This window comes from Spea bombifrons, chromosome 13 (assembly GCF_027358695.1).
Source record: "Spea bombifrons isolate aSpeBom1 chromosome 13, aSpeBom1.2.pri, whole genome shotgun sequence".
Taxonomy (NCBI): Eukaryota; Metazoa; Chordata; class Amphibia; order Anura; family Pelobatidae; genus Spea; species Spea bombifrons.
In genome coordinates this window covers 7,896,136-7,917,536 of record NC_071099.1, presented here as the reverse complement: position 1 = coordinate 7,917,536, position 21,401 = coordinate 7,896,136, and the positions used below count along the sequence as shown (strand labels likewise).

General features: G+C 42.0%; 1 protein-coding gene across 1 annotated transcript in view; it reads left to right on the top strand.

Moving 5' to 3' along the window:
- WNK4 (WNK lysine deficient protein kinase 4) overlaps positions 1-21,401 on the top strand; it is a 166,401-nt gene that overhangs the window by 86,683 nt on the left and 58,317 nt on the right. Inside the window, exons 5-13 of the mRNA XM_053454206.1 lie at positions 933-1,021; positions 1,964-2,183; positions 5,304-5,655; positions 5,878-6,017; positions 6,189-6,265; positions 7,681-7,822; positions 9,534-9,650; positions 11,980-12,150; positions 13,351-13,405. Coding sequence (XP_053310181.1) covers positions 933-1,021; positions 1,964-2,183; positions 5,304-5,655; positions 5,878-6,017; positions 6,189-6,265; positions 7,681-7,822; positions 9,534-9,650; positions 11,980-12,150; positions 13,351-13,405 — 1,363 coding nt within the window. The remainder of the gene's footprint in view (positions 1-932; positions 1,022-1,963; positions 2,184-5,303; positions 5,656-5,877; positions 6,018-6,188; positions 6,266-7,680; positions 7,823-9,533; positions 9,651-11,979; positions 12,151-13,350; positions 13,406-21,401) is intronic.

Genomic DNA, 21,401 nt, shown 5'->3' with positions numbered 1-21,401 from the left:
GCTACCGACATGCAGACACAGTTTTCCCCCTTTTCATGGCATGGTATAGGTTGTCATAATAGGTTGCCTACTCCATGCATCTATAACTACCAGCTGCTTCTAGTCTCTGAAAATAGTGGAGAAAAACAACCCGCTCTGTATCATTTTCTGTCATTCAGCTGGGGGTTGCATGTTTAGTGTGAGTATATGTGCCATAGGTAACAAGAAGTGTTGCGTTTAAATGTAATAACATGAGCCTTCTGACTCAGTGGGCAGGGGTGTACTTAGAAACCACAGGGTCCCGTTGCAAAAAGGCAGAAGGCAAAGCTAGATATAAGATAGGGCCATGGACTAAGGAAAGTATTCAGAGGATGGACAAAGAGATGCGCCGAATAGTTCTTATCTGCCGTAACTTTCTATGTTTCTTTACACAGACCTTCATGCTTGCATGCACTTATACATAGACATTTATGCTCACATACATACCCCCTTCTCCTGCAGCTTTCGGTCCGGCTACATTCACACGGTGAGAGCAGCTTTGGTTTCACAGCAGGGTCACAGGGTTCCTGTTTTCCCATCTTGGTTGAAAATTGTTCAGAAAGAGCTCTTCTGAGCCCAGTCCAGGTTGGAAGGGCCTTTTTGAATAGTTTTGAATTGGCACGGGGAAACAGGAACACGTGCAATCCCTGTAGTTACGACAACAGGGCTTAGTTCCTGCAAACTGCCACGGGTGGGAGGTAGCCCCTTACTGTGGGAACTGATTATTTATATATATATATATATATATATATATATATATATATATATATTGATTTATTTATTTATTTTTGAATAATGCACCTTACTGTGCAAGATTTTAAAACACTATTTTCATGACACCATTTGCATTCCAATGAAAGGGTTAATTTGCCAAATCAAGGTAACCTAACATTGTTTTTCTTCATACTCCCTAGGGCATGAAGCCAGACAGTTTTTATAAAGTTAAAGTCCCAGAGCTTAAAGAGATCATCGAAGGATGTATACGCATGAACAAAAATGAAAGGTAAAACTCAAAGGGTTGGATTAAAGAAGATCAGTTATTACCTAGACTGACTTGATAGGACAATCGTTGTTAAGTTTCAAGCAAGAAGTGCAGAAGACAAATATGAGGGTTGGTCCAGAGTACAGCAGGGATAAGGAATATAATATAAAAGATGAATAGGTCTTGCTTGCTCTTAAATTATTCTTCTATGTAATTAAAGTAGTTCTTGAATTCAGATAAATATCAGAATAATATTTATCTTCATCCAATGAATCTAAATTCAAACAGGACCTAAAAGAAAGAAAAAAATAATTCATTAGTGTAGTACAGTAAAACCTGCACTCAATTCTTTAAACCTTTTTTCACACACCTGTTCTGAACTTTGTATATCCTGGTTGGTCTTTCCCAATTTCTGTTTATTCTTCTTTTCAAGTGTGATTTCTCTTTACCATTTCATACTTTCATTTACCATGTCATACTTTCTTTTGAATCACTACATGCCCCTAAGTCTCTCATGCTCTTTCACAAACACTCCCTGAATGTGCACCAGGGTGTTAGTATATTTAATAGTGAATATCTCTTCATGTAAAAGCTGCCAAGATTTGGGGAACTCTCCATAGAAAATGAAAACATTCACTTAAAATTACAAATTTATTCCCAGCTCTGCCTTATTTTTAGAACACAGCCTCAAAAATGAAGAAAAAAATATTAAAAAGAGAAATTGCGAACTAAAACTTAACATAAAAAGTATTTATCTGTATCATATAATCTCTATTTAAATCACTGATATACCGGTACTCAAAACAGTTCCAAAGATACGTTCAAATCAGCTGGACTATCCTGTAACATTATCAGCTCTGATACTAAAAAAGTGTTTTATTTCCAATTGTTTAACAACCTGTAAAAGAAGAAAAGAACGCATGACATTTTGTTTCCAATTGTTTTAATAGTTTGTTTCCACAGATACACCATTCAAGACCTTCTCGAACACTCCTTCTTCCAAGAGGACACAGGAGTTCACGTAGAATTAGCAGAGGAAGATGATGGCATGAAACCAGCTCTGAAACTTTGGCTGAGAATGGATGACACAAAGAAGCTGCATGGCAGATACAAAGATAACAATGCCATTGAATTTTTGTTTGACCTATACAAGGATGTTGCTGAAGAAGTGGCCCAGGAAATGGTAAGTGGATAGTAAAAGTGCACAAACATATCAAATGGCTATGCCCCATTATCCTCTGCAGCAAACTTTACTTTCTCAGCACATGGGATCATGAGGGTATATGAGGGGAGGACAACATCACAGTTCACAGTTCTCAATAGAAAATATTTTTTAGCATTGGCTGAATGTTAACCCTTAGAGTCCCAACCACATATAGGGTACATGGTTTTCCAAGTGTACCCAAGTGGCCAACTGTGTGCCATGTATGTGGTGGCATTCTGGACCCTTCCACTTCATGATCACAAAGCAATCATAGAAAAAAACTTTCTGCAGTGTAGTAAGGGCTGCCAAGAAGCTACTGAAACAGTTGGCAGCCTTATCCCTTGCCCTTGCTTAAATCTTATATGTCTTAAGTCTACATGTGAAACGTAAATCTTCTGTTAATACAAGGAAGCCTCATGTTAATATTTAACAACTTCTTCACCCCAATTAAATTAATAAAATGTTATCCCTGAATAAATCCATTTATTGATTGTTCTTACATCTCTACAAATTATTAATAACATAATTGTCTATAACTTTAGTTAGAGAAGTTTGGCTTTTATGTGACTTTTATGTGCTATGTTGGATGCTATTTATTTTAGTAGGCCAGTTAGCAGAGGGAAAAGCGACACAAAGATTGCTGCCCCTAAAGTGGGACTCTAGGAGGTATGTCTCTGTCCTACAGCTATTTTCCAGACATGGATATAAAAACACTCCAGCCACCCTTCAACTGTTTAAGAAAACTCTTTTATATATTAAAACATAAAAGCAAACAATACAACTACTTCAAATAACAAACACCTATAATTACTTGTATACATAGAAAAACATAGTAAAACAAGGGGTATATAAGGAAAACAGAGAAAAGTAGGACATGGTTTTTCCATTGCAGTAGGAATGTGGGCAGTGAAATAGGGCCTTGGAGAGCGTTTGTGTTTGTTTTAAGCCGCTTGCAGTACCAATACAAAATGTATATATCTATGTACCAGGGGAAATGTCACATACAGTATCACTCACTCATTACCCTGAACTGACAATTTATTACTGGAGCCAATGTGTAAGATGTTCAGTAAAATAATCTTAAAAGATGATGAGGACACCGTGGTTGTCCTGGTATTCCACTTTTTTGCCTTACCCTGTCTGTAATCAGCATCATTCGTGACTGGCCTGCTTGATTAATTAATTGTCCAGGTAATCCACTTTTTTGCCTTACCCTGTCTGTAATCAATCAATCATGCATTTGTATCACTCCTTTGCACGGCCGGCCCAAGACTGCCGCCTGGGGCGAAGTTTAAAATGCCGCCCCCCCCGCCGACGCCGGGGGGGGCGGCATTTTAAACTTCGCCGACACCATTATCTACCCAACCCCCCCCCCGGTACTTACCTTTAAACAGTCCTGCGGCGAGTCTCCTTGCTGTGCCACGGTGCCGGCTTGTAATGCTGAGCGCCGTAAATTGACGTCACTTCCGGCGCTCAGCATTACAAGCCGGCACCGTGACAGAGCACGGAGACTCGCCGCAGAGGAGAGAGAGAGAGAGGGGCGCGAGCGGGTAAGCGAAAACCACTCGGCGCCCCTCTCTCTCCTCCGCTTAAAAAAAAAAGTGCTTGGGGCGGCAAAGTGCCGCCCCTTTAAAAGTGCCACTTGGGGCAATTGCCCCAGTCGGCTCCATTGTAGGGCCGGCCCTGCTCCTTTGTTTGTCCTTTGTGTGCCACTTTTCACCCAAGTGCCAATTTTCCTAAGTGCCACTGTTTGGGAGTTTACCCAGGCAGTTCACCAAGGAGGACAACAAGGGAGGACAAAGAGAAACCTGGAGGCTCCCTGCAATCAATACGCCACTGAATTGTCATCAAGTGCTGCCTACTGCTTATTGTGTTTGCTCCACCACCACTCCTTTCCCATCACCATCTGTCTCCAGTTACCATGCTCACAATCCTCTTGTTCCTCTTTTCACTGTCCTCTATTATTAGTAGAGCAGTTATCTCTCTCCAGCCACCAGCACCTCCACACTATATCTGTATTGCATCATTACTTTCTTCTCCTCTTCTCTCATCCCAAGCACCTCCTCCCTTTCTCCCACCTCCCCTCACTCCCAGCAATCTCTCCACTCACACAAGCCCTATTCCCACCTCCTCTCACTCTCTCTTCTGCTTCTTTTAGCAGCTTGGGATATTTCCCCAAATCCTGGCCCCCCTGTGGTGCTCTCTTCCCTATCGTCTTCCATTCAACATTCCAGAAACTTCAATAATCTTGTCCACAAACCCCGCTGCTCCTCCTACCCCCCTTTTACCATTGCACTCTGGAACACACGTTCTGTCTGTAACAAACTAACAGCTTTACACAACCACTTTACTTCTAGTTCCCTGCACCTTCTCGCTCCAACTGAAACCTGGCTAACCCCTTGTAACACCGCTTCTCCTGTTGCTCTCTCCTATGGTGGCCTCCACCTCACTCACACTCTTAGATCTGATGACAGGAAGGGTGATGGGTAGGCTTGTCTATATGGCAAACCTAGGCCTTTGTATATCACATGGGCTTGCTTGTTCCCCTAGTTAAGTTTCTAGGGAATTCATCCCTTTAGTTCCTACATTATTGCTGACTTTGAGCTGGTTGCCCTTGCTGTTAGTCTATCTATTTAAACTACACTAATAGTCAATTTTCCATTGTTCAAAAGAATATGTATTGATTGATTCTAATAGATCTACCAACTACCAGCATACTAGTAATCAAAATTATTGTGATAGATCAAAGGAATTGATCTCTTTGTTTCTGTAAATTCCTCCATTTACCTCTGTTCAGTAAAATATTATTTGATCTTTGACCTCCATATAATATTTAACTAACTTGCAGAAAATAAACAGAGACTTTACACCATCCTCTAGTGTGCTCCAATGCATTCTAGGCAGATTATTATTATGATTTATTGTTGTGTATAGCACCATCATATTCCATAACGCTGTACAATGGGTATACAGGATATAGCAACTAGTGTATAGCATAACAACAGCCGAGAAGGGCCCTGCTCAAATGAGCTTGCAATGTAGATCTATTGTTGTGTCTTCAATAGCAATACTAAATGACTTTCACATTATGTTCCCTAGGTGGTGCTTAATTTTGTGTGTGAAGCCGACTACAAGCTGGTTGCAAAAGCCGTCCGTGACCGGGTTCTTGCCATAAAAAGAAAGCGAGAGAAAGTAAGACGGGCTCAGGAGGATTTGAAAAAGAAAGAGGAAGAGAAGCAGCATAACATACTTAAACTTCTTGAGCAGCTGAGATGCCCCCAAAGTTCCAACACAGCACTAAACCCTGATCTATCCATGGTGTGCACCCTCCACACTTACCCTGACTCTGTTGAGACATGTAGTGGAACTTTCCTCCCTGAACCAGAGGAACCAGAAGCAGATCAGCATCACCCCTTCAACTTTAGACACACATGCTCTTCTTCTGCAACATGTAAGCATTAAAAATTGAATTACCAAACAGTCTACAAATATCAATGCAAAGCCCTATGGCACAAAAGGAGCAAGACGAATGGAATCAGTAATTTAATTTGACACAATATTTTAACTCAAGTTGGACATTAAAGATCCCTTGTGTTTTGTTCAGAAGGCTGCAATGAAGACAGGGCTTGATGATATTTGCATTTGACTGAATCAATATGTTTTTCTTATGCAGCAGACTGTGAGACAGAAGGGGACCTTAGTTCATCTGGTTTCATGGAGTCTTTGGATGGTCCACAGATGCCTTCAAGTGGTGCATCATTAGAGAACCTCAATAGTCCTCCCAACACCCAACCTGAGATATGCTTTCCAGGTGTAAGTAGAGAAAAATGTTAGATGTTATAAACTCTGGTGCCATTAATTATTTACCTGCTTTGGAAAAAATATACATTTGAAAAGTTAATTTCTAAACTAATATGGCAGATATTGGTAATTATCACTTTTTAGCCCTGAAGCAAAATCCTACTTGTCTTCTTCTGACTTTAGAGCATTGCTGTGAGTGTGAACACAGAGCACCAGCGTTCCTCTGGATATCCCAGTGACATCACCTCCCCAGTAGACAGGTTAGTCTTTAAGTTTCCTATTTTACTGGTATGAACAATTCCTGGTTTTTCTTATTCTTTTCAAACTGCCCCATTTGTCTACTCTGAGGAATTCTCTGTATGCACCAGGAGAAAGTTAAAAGAATTAAAAGAAATTTACTCATCAAGCTCCCATCTCTCACATTTTATCATCAGAACCAACAACCATCGGGCTTGTTTACCCCTAGCCAGCAGAGAAACACAGTCTCTCCATGTCCCATTTCACAATGACTAAAGAACCCAATATTGGCCAAAATTGTATAATTCTTATTATGTAATGTTTTTACAACAATATTGAATATTAAGATTATTATTTTTATACTACCAGTGTCCACTAGTTAAACTACATATCGTCTACACTGCTTACCATTTTTGTTTTTACTAATAATAGACAAGGGCATGCAATATTCTTCTATTTTTCTACTTTAAAACTTTCTATGCTGTACATGCGTTATAGGGAGCATAAAGACAGAAATATGACTGAAATTTAGATCATAATAGTAAACAATAAACAGGCTATTGCATCCAAATCAATTTGTAAATGCATTATCCCTTAAGTTGCTTACAAGGCTGTTAGGTGCCATGTGGGCCAACCTCCACCTATTTTACCAACATATACTATATCTATTCTCTATAACCAGAGAGCCTGATGATGGTCCTCCTGTTTCCATACGTTGTGTGTGGTGGCGTAGGGGATTATTAGATAATCTCTAGGCATATAGTGCCCAATTAAACCCTTTACCACCCAACCTATGATTAGTGAGAGGAGGGGATTAAATATAGCACAAAAAACTATAGAAGGTACCTCCCCTTACACCACCCTGCTACCATCCAATAAGCGAAGGGGATTAGGGATAACTAAAGTTGCATTAACACTTTGAGGAGGCATGGCCGCATGGAGTCCACTCATACCTTTCCCCATTACCCCATCACTTGTCCTGAGGGATTAAGTTATCAAACAAAATAAATTTGTGATCACTGTCCATCACTCCAAGGGTGCTGCTTGGGGTGGGTATTTTCCAGTGATGATCATTGAGAGAGTAGTCATCATCTTTGTCCTAAAGAAAAAGGCCAGTTGAAAAAGTTGAAACAAAATCCGTTGACTGCAGACAGATGATATTCTAAAATGGCCAATAATTGCATCGTAGCAAGTGGTGAGTGGAAGAATACTTTGATCCAAGTCAATAGATGATGCAATGCACAATGCATATGAAATGTTTTTACACGTGTTAGAATGCAGTTGGAATATGGTCTTTAAATCCACTTTACTGACACAGTAAAAATCATGTTTTAATTGAAGATTGCTGCAGAGCTGAACTTTATTTTGAAAATCAATGACTGCATGATTATACAATATAATATTTATAATGTTTTTTTTTTATTCTTTTACTATTCAGTTATGCTTCAGATGTGGCCTCGGGGCTGAGTGATGGATGTGAAGGGCTTTCAGCTAGTGAAAAGGGCAATAAGTCTCCTGTTAAAAAGACAGCTGCAAAACTCCTTCGACGTAAAGCAAGATCAAGGCTTCGAATCATCAATGTAAGACCTTAACAAATCATCAGTTAATGGCTGATTATAATTTGATAGTGGACACAAATATCACTATAAACGGATAGTCAGAATCAGTACAGAAGTCTTATTATTATTATTATTATTTATAGAGGTAAAAGGAAGCAGAGAGATAAGGGGGTAGTTAGTCTTGTTCCTGTTCACCAATGCTTTATTATTCTCACAATGGGTTGAAGTAATATTGCATATCCACAGTTATGGTCCCCATCAGTACTAGCTGGTATCTCTCCAGGTTTTTACCGGAGACTCCAGGTGAAGCACAGTTTCTCCTGGTCACTATGAGACGTTCCCCGCACACATCTCGTTCAACGGTGATGTGTTTCCTGCGACGTCTGTGATACCGCCCATCGTCATGATGCAAGCAGAGTAGGATTCATCTGCTGGAAATCCCCCATGGTGACCAAAACACTAAAGGGAAAGAGGAATTTGAGCAGAGCCAGCTTTGGCTTGCATTACACTAATCATCTATACTTTATTGTAGCATATACTTTAGGACTAATAATAGTAATAATAGTAGTGGCATAGTGAATAGCCATGTAGAAATAGTCACAACATGGTTTAAAGGCAGGGAAGCCTGTACTTTTTTAATGATACTGTATATCACTGCTTTTAATACCGTATGTGCTCGATTATAAAACGATTATAAGACGACCTCCCAAAATCTGAATATTAATTTAGAAAAAAAAGAAAAAGCCCTATAGCAAAAAAGTTTTACTAGTAAAAATCAATGCATGTAAACTATTTTTTCATATTTAATAAAAGCTCTAATTGAGAAAAATATTTTTTTGTTTCTATTTCCTTTTATTTGCCAACCTGCCCCCCCCCCAGTTATGCACATCTGCCCCCAGGCTTGCCACTCTGCCGGCAGAAATACCTTATACCCCCTATTTGCCACTCTGCCTCCAGAAATGCGTTATACCCCTAAATGCCGCTCTGGCATATAGGGGGTTAAAAGACATATCATGGGACAGAGTTGCATATAGGGGGCATTTCTGGAGGCAGGGTGGCATATAGGGGGTTAAAGGGCATTTCTGGAGGGAGAGCGGCATACAAGGGGTTAAAAAGCATATCATGGGGCGCTCTGCCTCCGGAAAAGCCTTATGCCCCCCCCCTTGACTTACCAGTGCTTCTGATCTGACTCCCTGGTGTCTGGTGGCACCAGTGGGTGTTCCCCTGGAACGTCTATGAGCACCAGAAGGTCATGTGAAGTTACGGCGGAAGTACAAGCAGTAGCTCTGGTTGTCTGCGTTCATCGACCGGGTGTTTGCCGGCTGGCAGAGAAGAGAATTCCCCGCAGAGAATTCTCCTCTCTGCCAGCCGGGGAAGGTATGCGCGATGCACGTAGACAACCTCCGCTGCTGCCGGCACTTTCGCGGGTGCTCTGTGATAGACGCCCGGTGTAAGTGCTGGCAGCAGCTGAGGTTACCAGACAGGAGGATCCAGGTCCCCTGCAGCGCTGCGGGGTATCTGGATCTTAGTCTCATAGTCAGACCTCATTTGAGGTCTGATTAGAAGACGACCTCGATTATAAGATGAAGGGTATTTTTCAGAGCATTTGCTCTGAAAAAACCTGGTCTTATAATCGAGCAAATACGGTACTTTCTGCATCTCATAAACCGCTGCAGTTTTTATGTTTATGATTGCTGCGGCTCACCATATCTTGTTCTCTTTGTTGGCTCAGATTTCAGATAAAAGTGACAGAGTCGTGGAATGTCAACTGCAGACATATAACAATAAGATGGTCACCTTCAAATTTGACCTTGATGGGGATAACCCAGAGGATATTGCAATGGTTATGGTGAGTGACACAGTATTGTAAATGTGCTTTTATGGGGAGAAAAATATGGTAAGGAAATATTCGGAGATGGGGAGGCAAATAACCAGACCAGTAACAAATGCAATGAGCACATCTTTCTCCATTATTCATTATATTTTGAGTATTATTTAGTGTTACCCTGAGTCTGTAGTACTCTGTAGCTACTGTTAAATTTCATCCATCATGAAACAGCTAGTACAGTGAGAATGACTACTTCATGATGATTGGTGGAATGTACCATAAGCAGCTGAATGACTTCTGATGCACTTAGCTGTACATTGCCTCTTAGTGCCCAGGGGAGAGGTGTCAAAGCGGGCCAGTGCCACCTGGGCTTTTCTGACCTAGACATCATGAGTCACTACCAGAATCTTTTACTTGTAGTTCAAGAGTATGTAGATTAAGGATTTTATGCATTGTTTATACCTTGTCTAAAAACTTGATGTGAACTGATTACTGGACCCCTATGCAGACGCTTTTGGTGACTGTATATGATTTTAATGATTCAACTCCTGTGCCTGGTCACAACAGAGTTAATTAGTTAAGTATAACTTGGTATTTAGGTGTTAACAGTACAGATTGCTGTGCCGACTAGATAAGGCATCGCCCAAGCATATAAGTACATAATGGCGGAGAGCCATAATGGCATAAAGTGCATGGCCAGCACTGTAAGATGGAGGACTGGCCTACGACACCTAGAGATAACACCATGACGTAAAGACACTCGTCCTTGGAAAATCCCCGGCTATAAAAAAAAGCCTCGGCCGCGACCACGAACTTTGAAGCCTCATCTTCTGTGTCAGAGATTACATGCAGGGGCAGCCCAGGGATCCTTGCTAGGGGGCACCTTCCGGGTGTCTGAAAGACCTAGCCGAAACTGCTTGAGTAACGCAGCTTTATTACAGCCTGTCTCGACAGTAGAGTGACAGAGCTCAGTTACGTATTCCTCTGCTGGTCGCTTCCCTTGTCGTAAGTGGCGTAGGTTAGACTAGGCAGTAGATGTTCTATGTGGGTCGTCTTATAGAGCTCCCATGGCTTGCTGTAAGGAAGCCCAAGAATCTAGGATAGGACTATGGATACGGAAAAGATGATGAGCCCAGTATTGGGGTTCGCCGGTGAGAAGAGTAATGACCATGTGGACCTTCACATATTCAGAGGAGTATGTCTTGGGTTTGAGAGAAAACATCAGTTGACAAGCAATTATGAAGATCTGGTATTGTGACCTGCCACCAGAAAATTTGTCGGTTCACGGTATACGGGGTCCTGAAGCTACAGCCCTGTTAGGTACATCTATCAGAGGTGAACGTGGTACCGGCTCTGGGGCATCATGTCTGGATCGTAGTTCGTATATTTGGTGACGTAGATCAGCCTGTCCGGCTTGTAAGTCCTGGACGCGTTAGCATGGCAAGTTGTTGGGTCAGTGCCGACATAGCATCGACTATTGCTGCAGACTCCATGTGTGGCTCAGGTATTATGTTATGTCCTTTTTAAGGGGAGTTGTGGATTGAGAGCCCAAATGCAGGGGAATACCCACAATGCAGGAATACAAGGTAGATTACGGTACTCACAGATCACAAATAGTTTCAGTGGGATAAAGATGGACAGTCCAAGGTCATATAGGCAGGATGCAAGCAGGGGTTGAACAGGTGCAATCCGAGTTCACTGAGGCAGGCAGCAAACAATAGGTTAACAGGTAAGATCCGAGGTCCCAAAGGCAGGCAGCAGGGAAAGGGTTAACAGGTACGGTCCGAGGTCACTTTGGTAGGCAGCATGCAAAGGGTTAACAGGTTTAATCAGAGGTCACAAGGGAAGGCAGCAGGCAAAGGGTTAAATATAAACAAACCAGGTATCAGGATAGGACACAGGCAATGGAGAATCAGGCAGGCACAAGACTAGAAACCTGGGCGCTCAGGGGAAAGGTACTGATGAGAGCACAGTAGGGAACACAGCAGGGAACACTCAGACATTCACATGAGGGTCAGAATACCTGAGCACCGATATTGTGTTCACAGGTGTTTACACAAACACAGCAGAAATGTTAAAACAGCCTCGACCAGGAATGGTAGAAAAAAACAGCCAGGTCCTAAAGGGGTTAATGTCAGTTCATTAAAATGGTTCCTTTCTCCGATATAAAGCACTTGTTCGACATGACACTATATCTGATATTGGCAAACTCCCTGATTTATTGTTTTTTTTCCTCTTAAAATTATACTGTAAGTGATGAAAACATATTATACTTTTCAAAGTATTTGGTTGACACGGTCTACTCTTAAAATAGTATATTTCTTCATTATTTTTTCCATTTCCGGTACAGGTAAACAATGAGTTTATAATGCAGTCAGAGAGAGAAAGTTTTACCAACAGGATTCGTGATATAATACATCGTGTTGAGACATTATTGAAAAAGGAAACCACTGGAGACCAAGATGATGATGGCAATAGATTGACTACCAGTTCATCAGTGCCTTGTATACCTCCTATCATGGTTAGTAATTCAATTTTGAAGTAACTGCAGTAGTACTTGACAAGAGATTACACAGAAGGGCACACATAACACACATGCAGTAATAATAATACAAAAAAACTCATCCCAAGCAGACATAAATATAATGCTAAAAGATTCACATACCAAAATGGTAAATGACCTGTAGTTATGCTTTAATAGAAAAGTAGGTAGCAACAGATCAGCTCCCTTGAGAAAGGTGTGATCACTGGAAATGTCGGGGTGATCTCATGCATGTCCCATTTTATACATTTGTAGTTTTACTGGATTTATGAGTAATATATATACTGTTGCTATCCATCGATTTGTATTGTTATTTAGATATATCTGCATGATTTCTTTTAGGGCTGCAACTAACGATTATTTTAATTATCAATTAGTTGGCCGATTATTTTTTCGATTAATCGGATAAAAAAATTCAATTTTTTAAATTTAAAATAATGTAATAAAAAACGTACAATTTACACTTTCATCTCTTTATTGCAATGGCCTCTCTCTCTATTCTTGGTGGCCAAGTAAATACCTTGAATTCATTGTGTTTCCTCAAAGTATTCCTGAACCATTTGCTGCTGAAAGAGGCCAATGCCATCAGGGAATATTGTGTTCATGAAAGGGTGTACATGTCAAAATAACATCCACATGAATGGCAGGGCCCAAGGTTTGCTAGCAGAACATTGCTTAAAGTATCACACTGCCTCCAACGGCTTGCCTTCTTCCCATAGTGCATCCTGCTCCCATATATTCTCCAAGTAAAGTATATATATACACTTAACACTGGCATTATAATGGCTTGCTTAAAATCAGGGGTTTATTTATTAAAAAGGGGTTTGCAGGAGAGATTGATGAATGTGAGATAGTTCTTAAAATTCTCCTCACTGATTTTAGGGACAAGCAACCAGCATATTTTAAAAAAATCATCTATCAGATCAGTATTGATGTAAATAATTAACAGCTTGACACCCATAACAAAAACTTTAAAACACCTTAGCATTATATAATGGCTTGCACCTTTGCCTTCACCCTCATCAACTTTAATCACCTGTAAGAGACACTGGGTACATGTAACTTGCTCGGGTTGCTGACAGTTGTCCTTTTTGCTCTGCCTTAAAGACTAAACTAAAGAAGATTATGTTGTTATCTTAATTGTAATAATAGGTAATGCAAATCTTGTCTTTTACTTAGGCTGATCTTCAACTTCAAGAATTATCACGCTCGTTTTCTTCCTCTTCACTGAGTGGTAAGTGCACTTATCAGCTGGATTTCTCTGGCTCCAGCTGGAAAGTTCTTTGAACTCATAAGATTTAGCCATGGAAATAGTTTCTAATGGCAAGAATGACACAACACGGTAGCAACAGTAGACATGATACAAACATAATATGTAATATATATTTTATATAATAATCCCTCAAAGATTTGTATGTTATATATTGTAGAGTACTGTACAATTGTAATATGTGTGTGAGCTGACAGTTGTGCTGAGCTAAGCCTGTAATGCATATTCATAAGGGTCAGGCAACAGGAAGTGCTTGCACCAGAGAGCCAGTGACCCAGAGAGCCAGGTGGACAGTGAATTAGCTAAAGTGTCTAAGCTTAAAACTATAATACATATGTTGAGTTAAACAGAATCTTGCGCATCATTCAGTACAACAACAGTGGTTTACAGTACCAACCATGTACACTTAAATGTTTGTACAGTAGTGAAAAAATTAATATGCAGATATGGAAGGATTTGGGTGCAGTGGTCTTTTATATGCTTATACGGTCCAGCTCACTTTACAGGCTAACCAGCCTACACCGTCCAGAAACAAACTATTAAACACTATGCAAACAGCATAAGCATAATGGTGGAAGTTTGGTCTGTCATCTTTGAATTTACCGCTGACCCTGATCGTTTGCAACCCATGCTTCCCAGAAGGTCTATGTAAAGCATAAATTCCAGTGGTGGACATTGTACAAAATGTTTTGGTATGCTGAAGGGGACATACCAAGACATTTTGAACAATGTTATGCTTCCTGCTTTGTGGAAACAGTTTGGGGAGAAGGCCCTTTTCTGTTCCAGCATGATTGTGCCCCAGTGCACAAAGCAAGATCCATAAAGACATGATTCATGCCCCCCAAATGTCCCGATTTGGGCGGGACAGTCCCAATTTTGGGTCTCTGTCCCGCTGTCCCACCTATCCCTACCTTTGTCCCTCTTTGCAGGGGCAGAGGTAGGGTGAGGCGAGAGCCGTTCTCACCTCAGCTGCGGGGGGGAGTTGCACACAGCCGCCCAATTAGCAGCTGCAGCCTGCACGATCTCCCTCTAATTGGCTCAACATTAGGGAGCGCAAGGTCCTCACTTTACTGCTCCCTCATTACTACACGCCAGCAAATAATGCCGAGCACGGGGATATGATGTCATCCCTGCCCTCTGCAGCAATAGCCTGTGCATAGTGATGAGGGAGCAGTAAAGCGAGGTCTGAAGTGACAGGCCTCGTGCTCCCACCATAGGATGGAGGATGAAGAATGAAGGATTGTGGAAGAGATAAGAGATGGGGAGAAAGAGGTGTAATGGCAGTGTATATGAATGTATGTGTTTGTAAGCTTGTGTGTGTGTATGGACAGTTGTGTGTAAGAGCAGTATAGGTATTTGTAAGCTGTGTGTAAGGGCAGTGTATCTGTATATGTGTGTGTGTAAGCAATTGTGTGTAAGGGCAGTATATGTTTATAGGTGTGTGTAAAGACAGTGTATGTGTATATGTGTGTTTATGAGCAGGTGTGTAAGGGCAGTGTGTGTGTGTAAGGGTACTGTACATGTATAGGTATGTTTATGAGCAGGTGTGTGTAAAGGCAGTGTGTAAGGGTCCTGGGAGGGAAGCTAACATTAGCCTCTTTTTAGCATCATGGAAGTAGTATGTCTGGCTGATCCACATGGGAATTCGATGTGTTCTTTATTTTTAATATGCATAACTGTGCTGACAAATAGCATGTTTTAAATAGTGATGCAAGCACAGCATTGTAAAGTATTGATGAGTTCCGCGAGAGCGATTTTAAAAAAAAAGTGTCCCTCTTTCACATTTTGAAATGTTGGGAGGTATGCATGATTGGATGCGCTTGGTGTGGAAGAACTTGACTGGCCCGCAAAGAGCCCTGATGTAAACCCCTTCAAACACTCTTGGGATGAGCTGGAACAGAGGTTGCTAGCCAAGCCTTCTCACATCAGTGCCTGACCTCGCAAATGCTCTACTGGATGAATGGGCAAATATTCACACAGAAACACTCCAAAAATCTTATGGAAAGCCTTCCCAGAAGAGTGGAAGCTGTTATCGCTGCAAAGAGGGGACCAACTCCTTATTAATGTTTAAGCATTTAGGATCCAATGTCGTAAAAATCCCTGTTGATGTAATGGTCAGGTGCCCCAATACTTTTGTATATATATAGATATCTATATATATATATATATATATATACACACACACACATGGGCATACCTGCTAACACACATACATGCATGTAGACATTATGATATCCAAATGACACAACAGTAACTAAATAAATAGGGGGCTCCGGATCTGCATTACATACTTTATCCTCAATTACTTCAATTACTTGAAAGCTTCTAAATCCAATGTTTTATTGAGGCTATGGGGAGACTTAGTACCTAGGGTGTAGATAAAAAAAAAATCCTTTGTCTCACAGCAGGTGGTATTTGTTTAAGGCCCTTGAGAATAAGCAATCAGACTGATGGTGATACATAAAATAAAGGGGGACAGTACACTTATGTGACCCAGTCAAAATCCCCCTGCCGTATTTGTCCGTATTTGTCCGAATATAGGCCGCACTTTTCCCCCCACTTTGAGACTTTAAAGTCGGGGTGCACCTATAATCGGGATTTAGCACAGGGATGCGCAATTCGCATCACCTGATGCCTGGGACATGCAGTTCTGGGCAGGTGTTTTTTTTTTCATTTAGCCCTGCTGCGGACAAGCAGCAGGGTTAGGATCCAGATCCCCCACAGTGCTGCAGGGGACCTGGATCCTACTCTCCGGCAGGAGGTGGTCATCTGCGCGATGTGCGTAGACAACCTCCGCTGGCGGCACTTCCGCCGGAGCTTCTATGGTGGAGCACGTTGTGACATAACCTTCCAGTGCTCCATTATAGAAGCCCCAGCAGAAGTGCCAGCAGCAGAGGTTGCCTAAGCGTAGACAACCTCCACTGCTGGCACTGCTGGCACTTCTAAAGCCCTTTCTGGAGGCAGAGTAGCATATAGGGGTTAAAAAGAATATCAGGGAGGCAGAGTGGCGTATAGGGAGTTAAAATGAATATCAGGGAGGCAGAGTGCCATATAGGGAGTATATGGCATTTCTGGGGGGCGGAGTGGCATATAAGGGGTATAAGACATATCTGTGGGCAGATGTGCATAACTGGGGGCAGGTTGGCAAATAAAAGGAAATAAAAACAAATAAATGCATTTTTCTCAATAATAGTTTTTATTAAATTGTTTACATGTGGATTAATATTTACTAGTAAAATGTTTTCCTATAGGGTAGTTTATATTCAGGCTTTTTCTTTTTTTTCCTAAATTAATATTCACATTTTGGGGGGTCGTCTAATAATCAGGGTTGTCTTATAATCGAGCAAATACGGTATTTAATGAATTTCTGGATTAAGTTTATGTGAATGTGAAATCTACTGGTACATGGATAAGATATGGACATAATGGACACTTGGTTACATCCAGGTCCGGACTGGGACAAAAAGTAGGCCCGGGCATTTAAGACTGAGCAGCCCGTTTTTGTTTTGTTAAACCAAATTCTGACAAATTTAATATACCATTTCTTGTTGTCTATTAGTTATAGATTTATAGAGTTATAGTTTCAGCATGCATTGCCACTGTAATCAATTAGCATTGCATACATATATAAATATATAATAAATGAATCATAACGTCATTCAATTTATATCGTTAATGAAAGATTCAAAACAGTAACTAATCTTTGACTATTTAGTTGGTACTTAGAAAAAAATAGTGGCAGTGTGGCACTCTTTGGGCCTTGGCTGGTCAGATCACCCTCACAACGAGTGAGTCTGTCAGTCACAGACTAACAGCATAGCACAGCAGGGAAGAAACTTAGACCTCAGACCACCCCAACTGAATTGCGGCGCTCAGCCAATCCTCTAGGCAGAGCAATGTGACTAAAAAAAAGTCATCATAAACGGGACCCCTGAAGCCACAATTTAGTGCCACTAATCCTTTTTAATAAGATACGCAGGTTGAAATAGAGTAAATAAAACAATACTTTTACTTTTGCTCTCACTGATTTCTGGGCCTAGAATGTTTTGTCCTCTGAAGTGACTACAAATTCAGGAGGGCATTTTATCTCTGGATAAGTAAAAATTAAATAGTTCAATTTATTCCTACAGAAAGTAAAGGGCCAGAAAACAGATGACTAAATACACACCAGGATGGGCTCTGCCACCCAGACACACACAACAGGACAGGCTGTGCCACACCAACACCCAAACACACACACACCAGGACAGACTCTGCCACCCAGACATACACATCAGGTCAGGCTCTGCCACACCGACACCCAAACAAATACACAAGGACAGGCTCGGCCACACCGGCACCCAAACACACACACACCAGGACAGGCTCTGCCACACCGACACCCAAACACACACACACCAGGACAGGCCCTGCCACCAAAACAGCCTGCCTGTGGCACACACACACACACCAGGACAGGCAGAAATGCCTTATACCCCCTATATGCCACTGTGCCCCATGATATGCCTTTTAACCCTCTAAATGCCACTGTGCCCCATGATATGCCTTTTGACCCCCTATGTGCCACTCTGACTCCAGAATTGCCTTATACCCCTATATGCCACTCTGACATTTAGGGAGTTAAAAGGCATATTATGGGACAGAGTGGCATATAGGGGGTTAAAAGGCATTTCACAGAGCACTCTGCCTCCAGAAATGCCTTATGCCCCCATTTAACACTCCCTCCCCCTCCCTCCTCCAAACTTACCGGAGCTTCTGAGTCCCCGGTGCGTAGTCCGGGCAGCGTGTACAGCTCTACGCGATTCGCGTAGGCAACTTCCGCTGCAGCCGGGAGGAGGTGCAGTTAGCGGCGGGGGTTGTCTGCGTCCATCACGCAGACCTTCCCCGGCTGTCAAAGATCACGGGAAACCGCCGCAACCTCCGTCCTCCAGGAACCAGCTCCTGCAACTGTCTGTAGGCGCACATGCGCGCCCCCACCTTCCTTTTCTAGCTTCCTGCAAGACGTAGCCAGGGAATGTGCGTCAGCGGCACCACGCAAGTGGGTGGGGCGACACCTAGTGGAGGATTTAAAAACTGGCACTGAGCTTCACTCAGTGCTCAGTTATTGTTTTTGACAGAGCTATTTAGTTTGCGCTCCCGATTATTCTGATTCCTGTTTTTTTACCTCTGGCTTCGCTGTTCCTGTCCTCTCCTATCCTGACCTTTGGTTTGTTATTTGCACTTCACTGCTCTCTCCTGCCCTGACCTTCGGACTCTTTTTGGATTTCGCCTTGTCTACTAACCCCCCCCCTCTCCTGGAAGGTAGCCTGCATACTGGGTTCCTCACCTCGCTCCTATCAGCCTGACATAGTCAGTGCAGTCTTCTCACCCTGACCATGACTTTGAGAGGTCCTCTCCCCTGAAATCATTTCCAGTTCCTTTGTCCATCATTCACTAAGCCATAACTCTCCTTTCCTTCCTCCCTGTGAACTATAGATCAAACACATATAAACAGCACTTGCATGTATAGATCACATACAAACCCTATATTTGCAGGTATGCATAAATGATGTATGGAAACAGGGCGTACCAGATACAGATCAACAGAATAACAGACACCCAGCTTTGCAGGTATAAATCAATTGGAATTCACATATAAACTTAGCATTAAAGGTATAGATAACCCCCTAAATTACAGGCATAGATCACAGGTTGTACACCCCAAAGCCAGCCCTGGTGTCCACATTGCCCACATAGAACCTGATCAGCACCCAGATTACACACATATTACAGCCCGAGCCAACTTTGTCCCCTAACAGCCCAGTGTAAGACATCTTTGTCGGCAAACAGCCCACCCTTCATGTGCCATCTTTGCATTTCCCCAAATCACTTAAATATTCATGATAGACACAAACACTTACACAGTTACTCAGTCATTCACACAAATCATTTACACATATTCATCAATGCAGTCTCACAAATCATTCAAGCAATTTGTCCACACATTCATAAATTCTCGTACGCATTCACACAATTTATCCACACATTCATTAATTCATTCTCGTGCGCATTCACACATTAATTAATTCATTCTCGTATGCATTCACAATTCCCCATCTACCCCTCCACTTCTTATTATCTGCCCCTTCTCACTATGTACCCCCTCTCCCCTTCTCACTGCCTTCCCCCTTTCTCACTATGTACCCCTTCCCCACTTCTCACTATCTATCCCCTCTCCCCCTTTCTCACTATCTATCCCCTCTCCCCCTTCTCACTGCCTTCCCCCCTCTACCCCTTCTCACTGCACCCCCCTCTGTCCCTTCTCACTATCTACCCCCTCTCCCTACTTCTCATTATCCTTACTTACTTTGTTGCTGGAGTCCTGCGGTGGGAGTGCAAGGCGCCCGTCTTCCCGATCTGCCGCGGTGCGCACTTCACAGCTGAGCCCCGGAATAGGACATCATATTCTGGTGCACAGCATGAAACACCGGCACCGCGATGGAGTCACGGAGAGTGAGCGGTTGCTTAAAACTTCACGAGTACCGCTCGACGCCCCTGCCCGGGACTTAAATTAAAACATTGTTTTAACTTTATTTAACATAACTTTATTTAACATGGAGGATATTAAATAAAATAAAAAAAAACAAAAAACGATTTTTTAATTTAGGAGGGGGGTAAGGGGAAGGTGCCCCTTTTGCCCTGCGTTAATGATTGCTGCAGCTCCATCAGCCCCTACGTCATGCCCGATGGCCAGTCTGGGCCTGGTTACATCTATTTTGATGTGATTTTTATCTTTCATGAACACTTTGGATATTGCAATATGAGAATAGGAGATTGGGATTATTTAAAGTGCAGGAGCAGAAAGACGCCTCACGCATTTGTTGAAGGATTCTATGTGAAAAGCGTTATGTGTGTTGATGTCATTAAGGGAAGGAGCTAAGCCTAGATACACAGATTGGAAACTGTAGACCTCTCCACTACTACGTATACCACTGGAGACCCTCCATTTCTCCCACTCCAGTCTAACCTCCATATAAGAAAAGATATGTTTATTTTTATATTAAAGCTACAGTTTGTATTCTTATTCCTGCTTCTGCTGCATTAACTTCATCTACACCTTCAGACAACCTCTGGATATGACGCTGAGCATGTGCACTCAACTTCTTTGGTCGACCATGGCGAGGCCTGTTCTGAGTGGAACCTGTCCTGTGAAACCGCTGTATGGTCTTGCCCACCGTGCTGCAGCTCAGTTTCAGGCTCTTGGCAATCTTCTTATAGCCTAGGCCATCTTTATGTAGAGCAACATTTTTTTTCCAGATCCTTTTTTGCCATGAGGTGCCATGTTGAACTTCCAGTGACCCGTATGAGAGAGTGTGAGAGTGATAACACCATATTTTACACACCCGCTCCCCATTCACACCTGAGACCTTGTAACACTAATGAGTCACATGACACCAGCGTGGGAAAATGGCTAATTGGGCCAAATTTGGACATTTCCACTTAGGGGTGTACTCATTTTTGTTGCCAAGGTTTAGACATTAATGGCTGTGTGGTGAGTTATTTTCAGGGGACAGAAAATTTACACTGTTATACAGGCTGTACACTCACTACTTTACATTGTAGCAGAGTGTCATTTCTTCAGTGTTGTCACATGAAAAGATATAATAAAATATTTACAAAAATGTGAGTGGTGTACTTACTTTTGTGAGAAACTGTATGTGTCATCTACAGACACCAGACAAGCCAGAAGGCTTGTTTTTTCCCCTCAGAAATCACATGGTGCTGCCACAACCACAAGGGATTTTTGGTAGGCACATGCAATAATGCAATAATGATCACCTTTTGCCTCTATATCCACTTTATACATGGATTCCTTGAATATTTTTTTTGTAGGAATATACATTTGAGGATCTTAAAATAAGTTATTATGATATTTTCCTACTAGATGCGTGCTTTAAATATAACTATACTATATAGGACT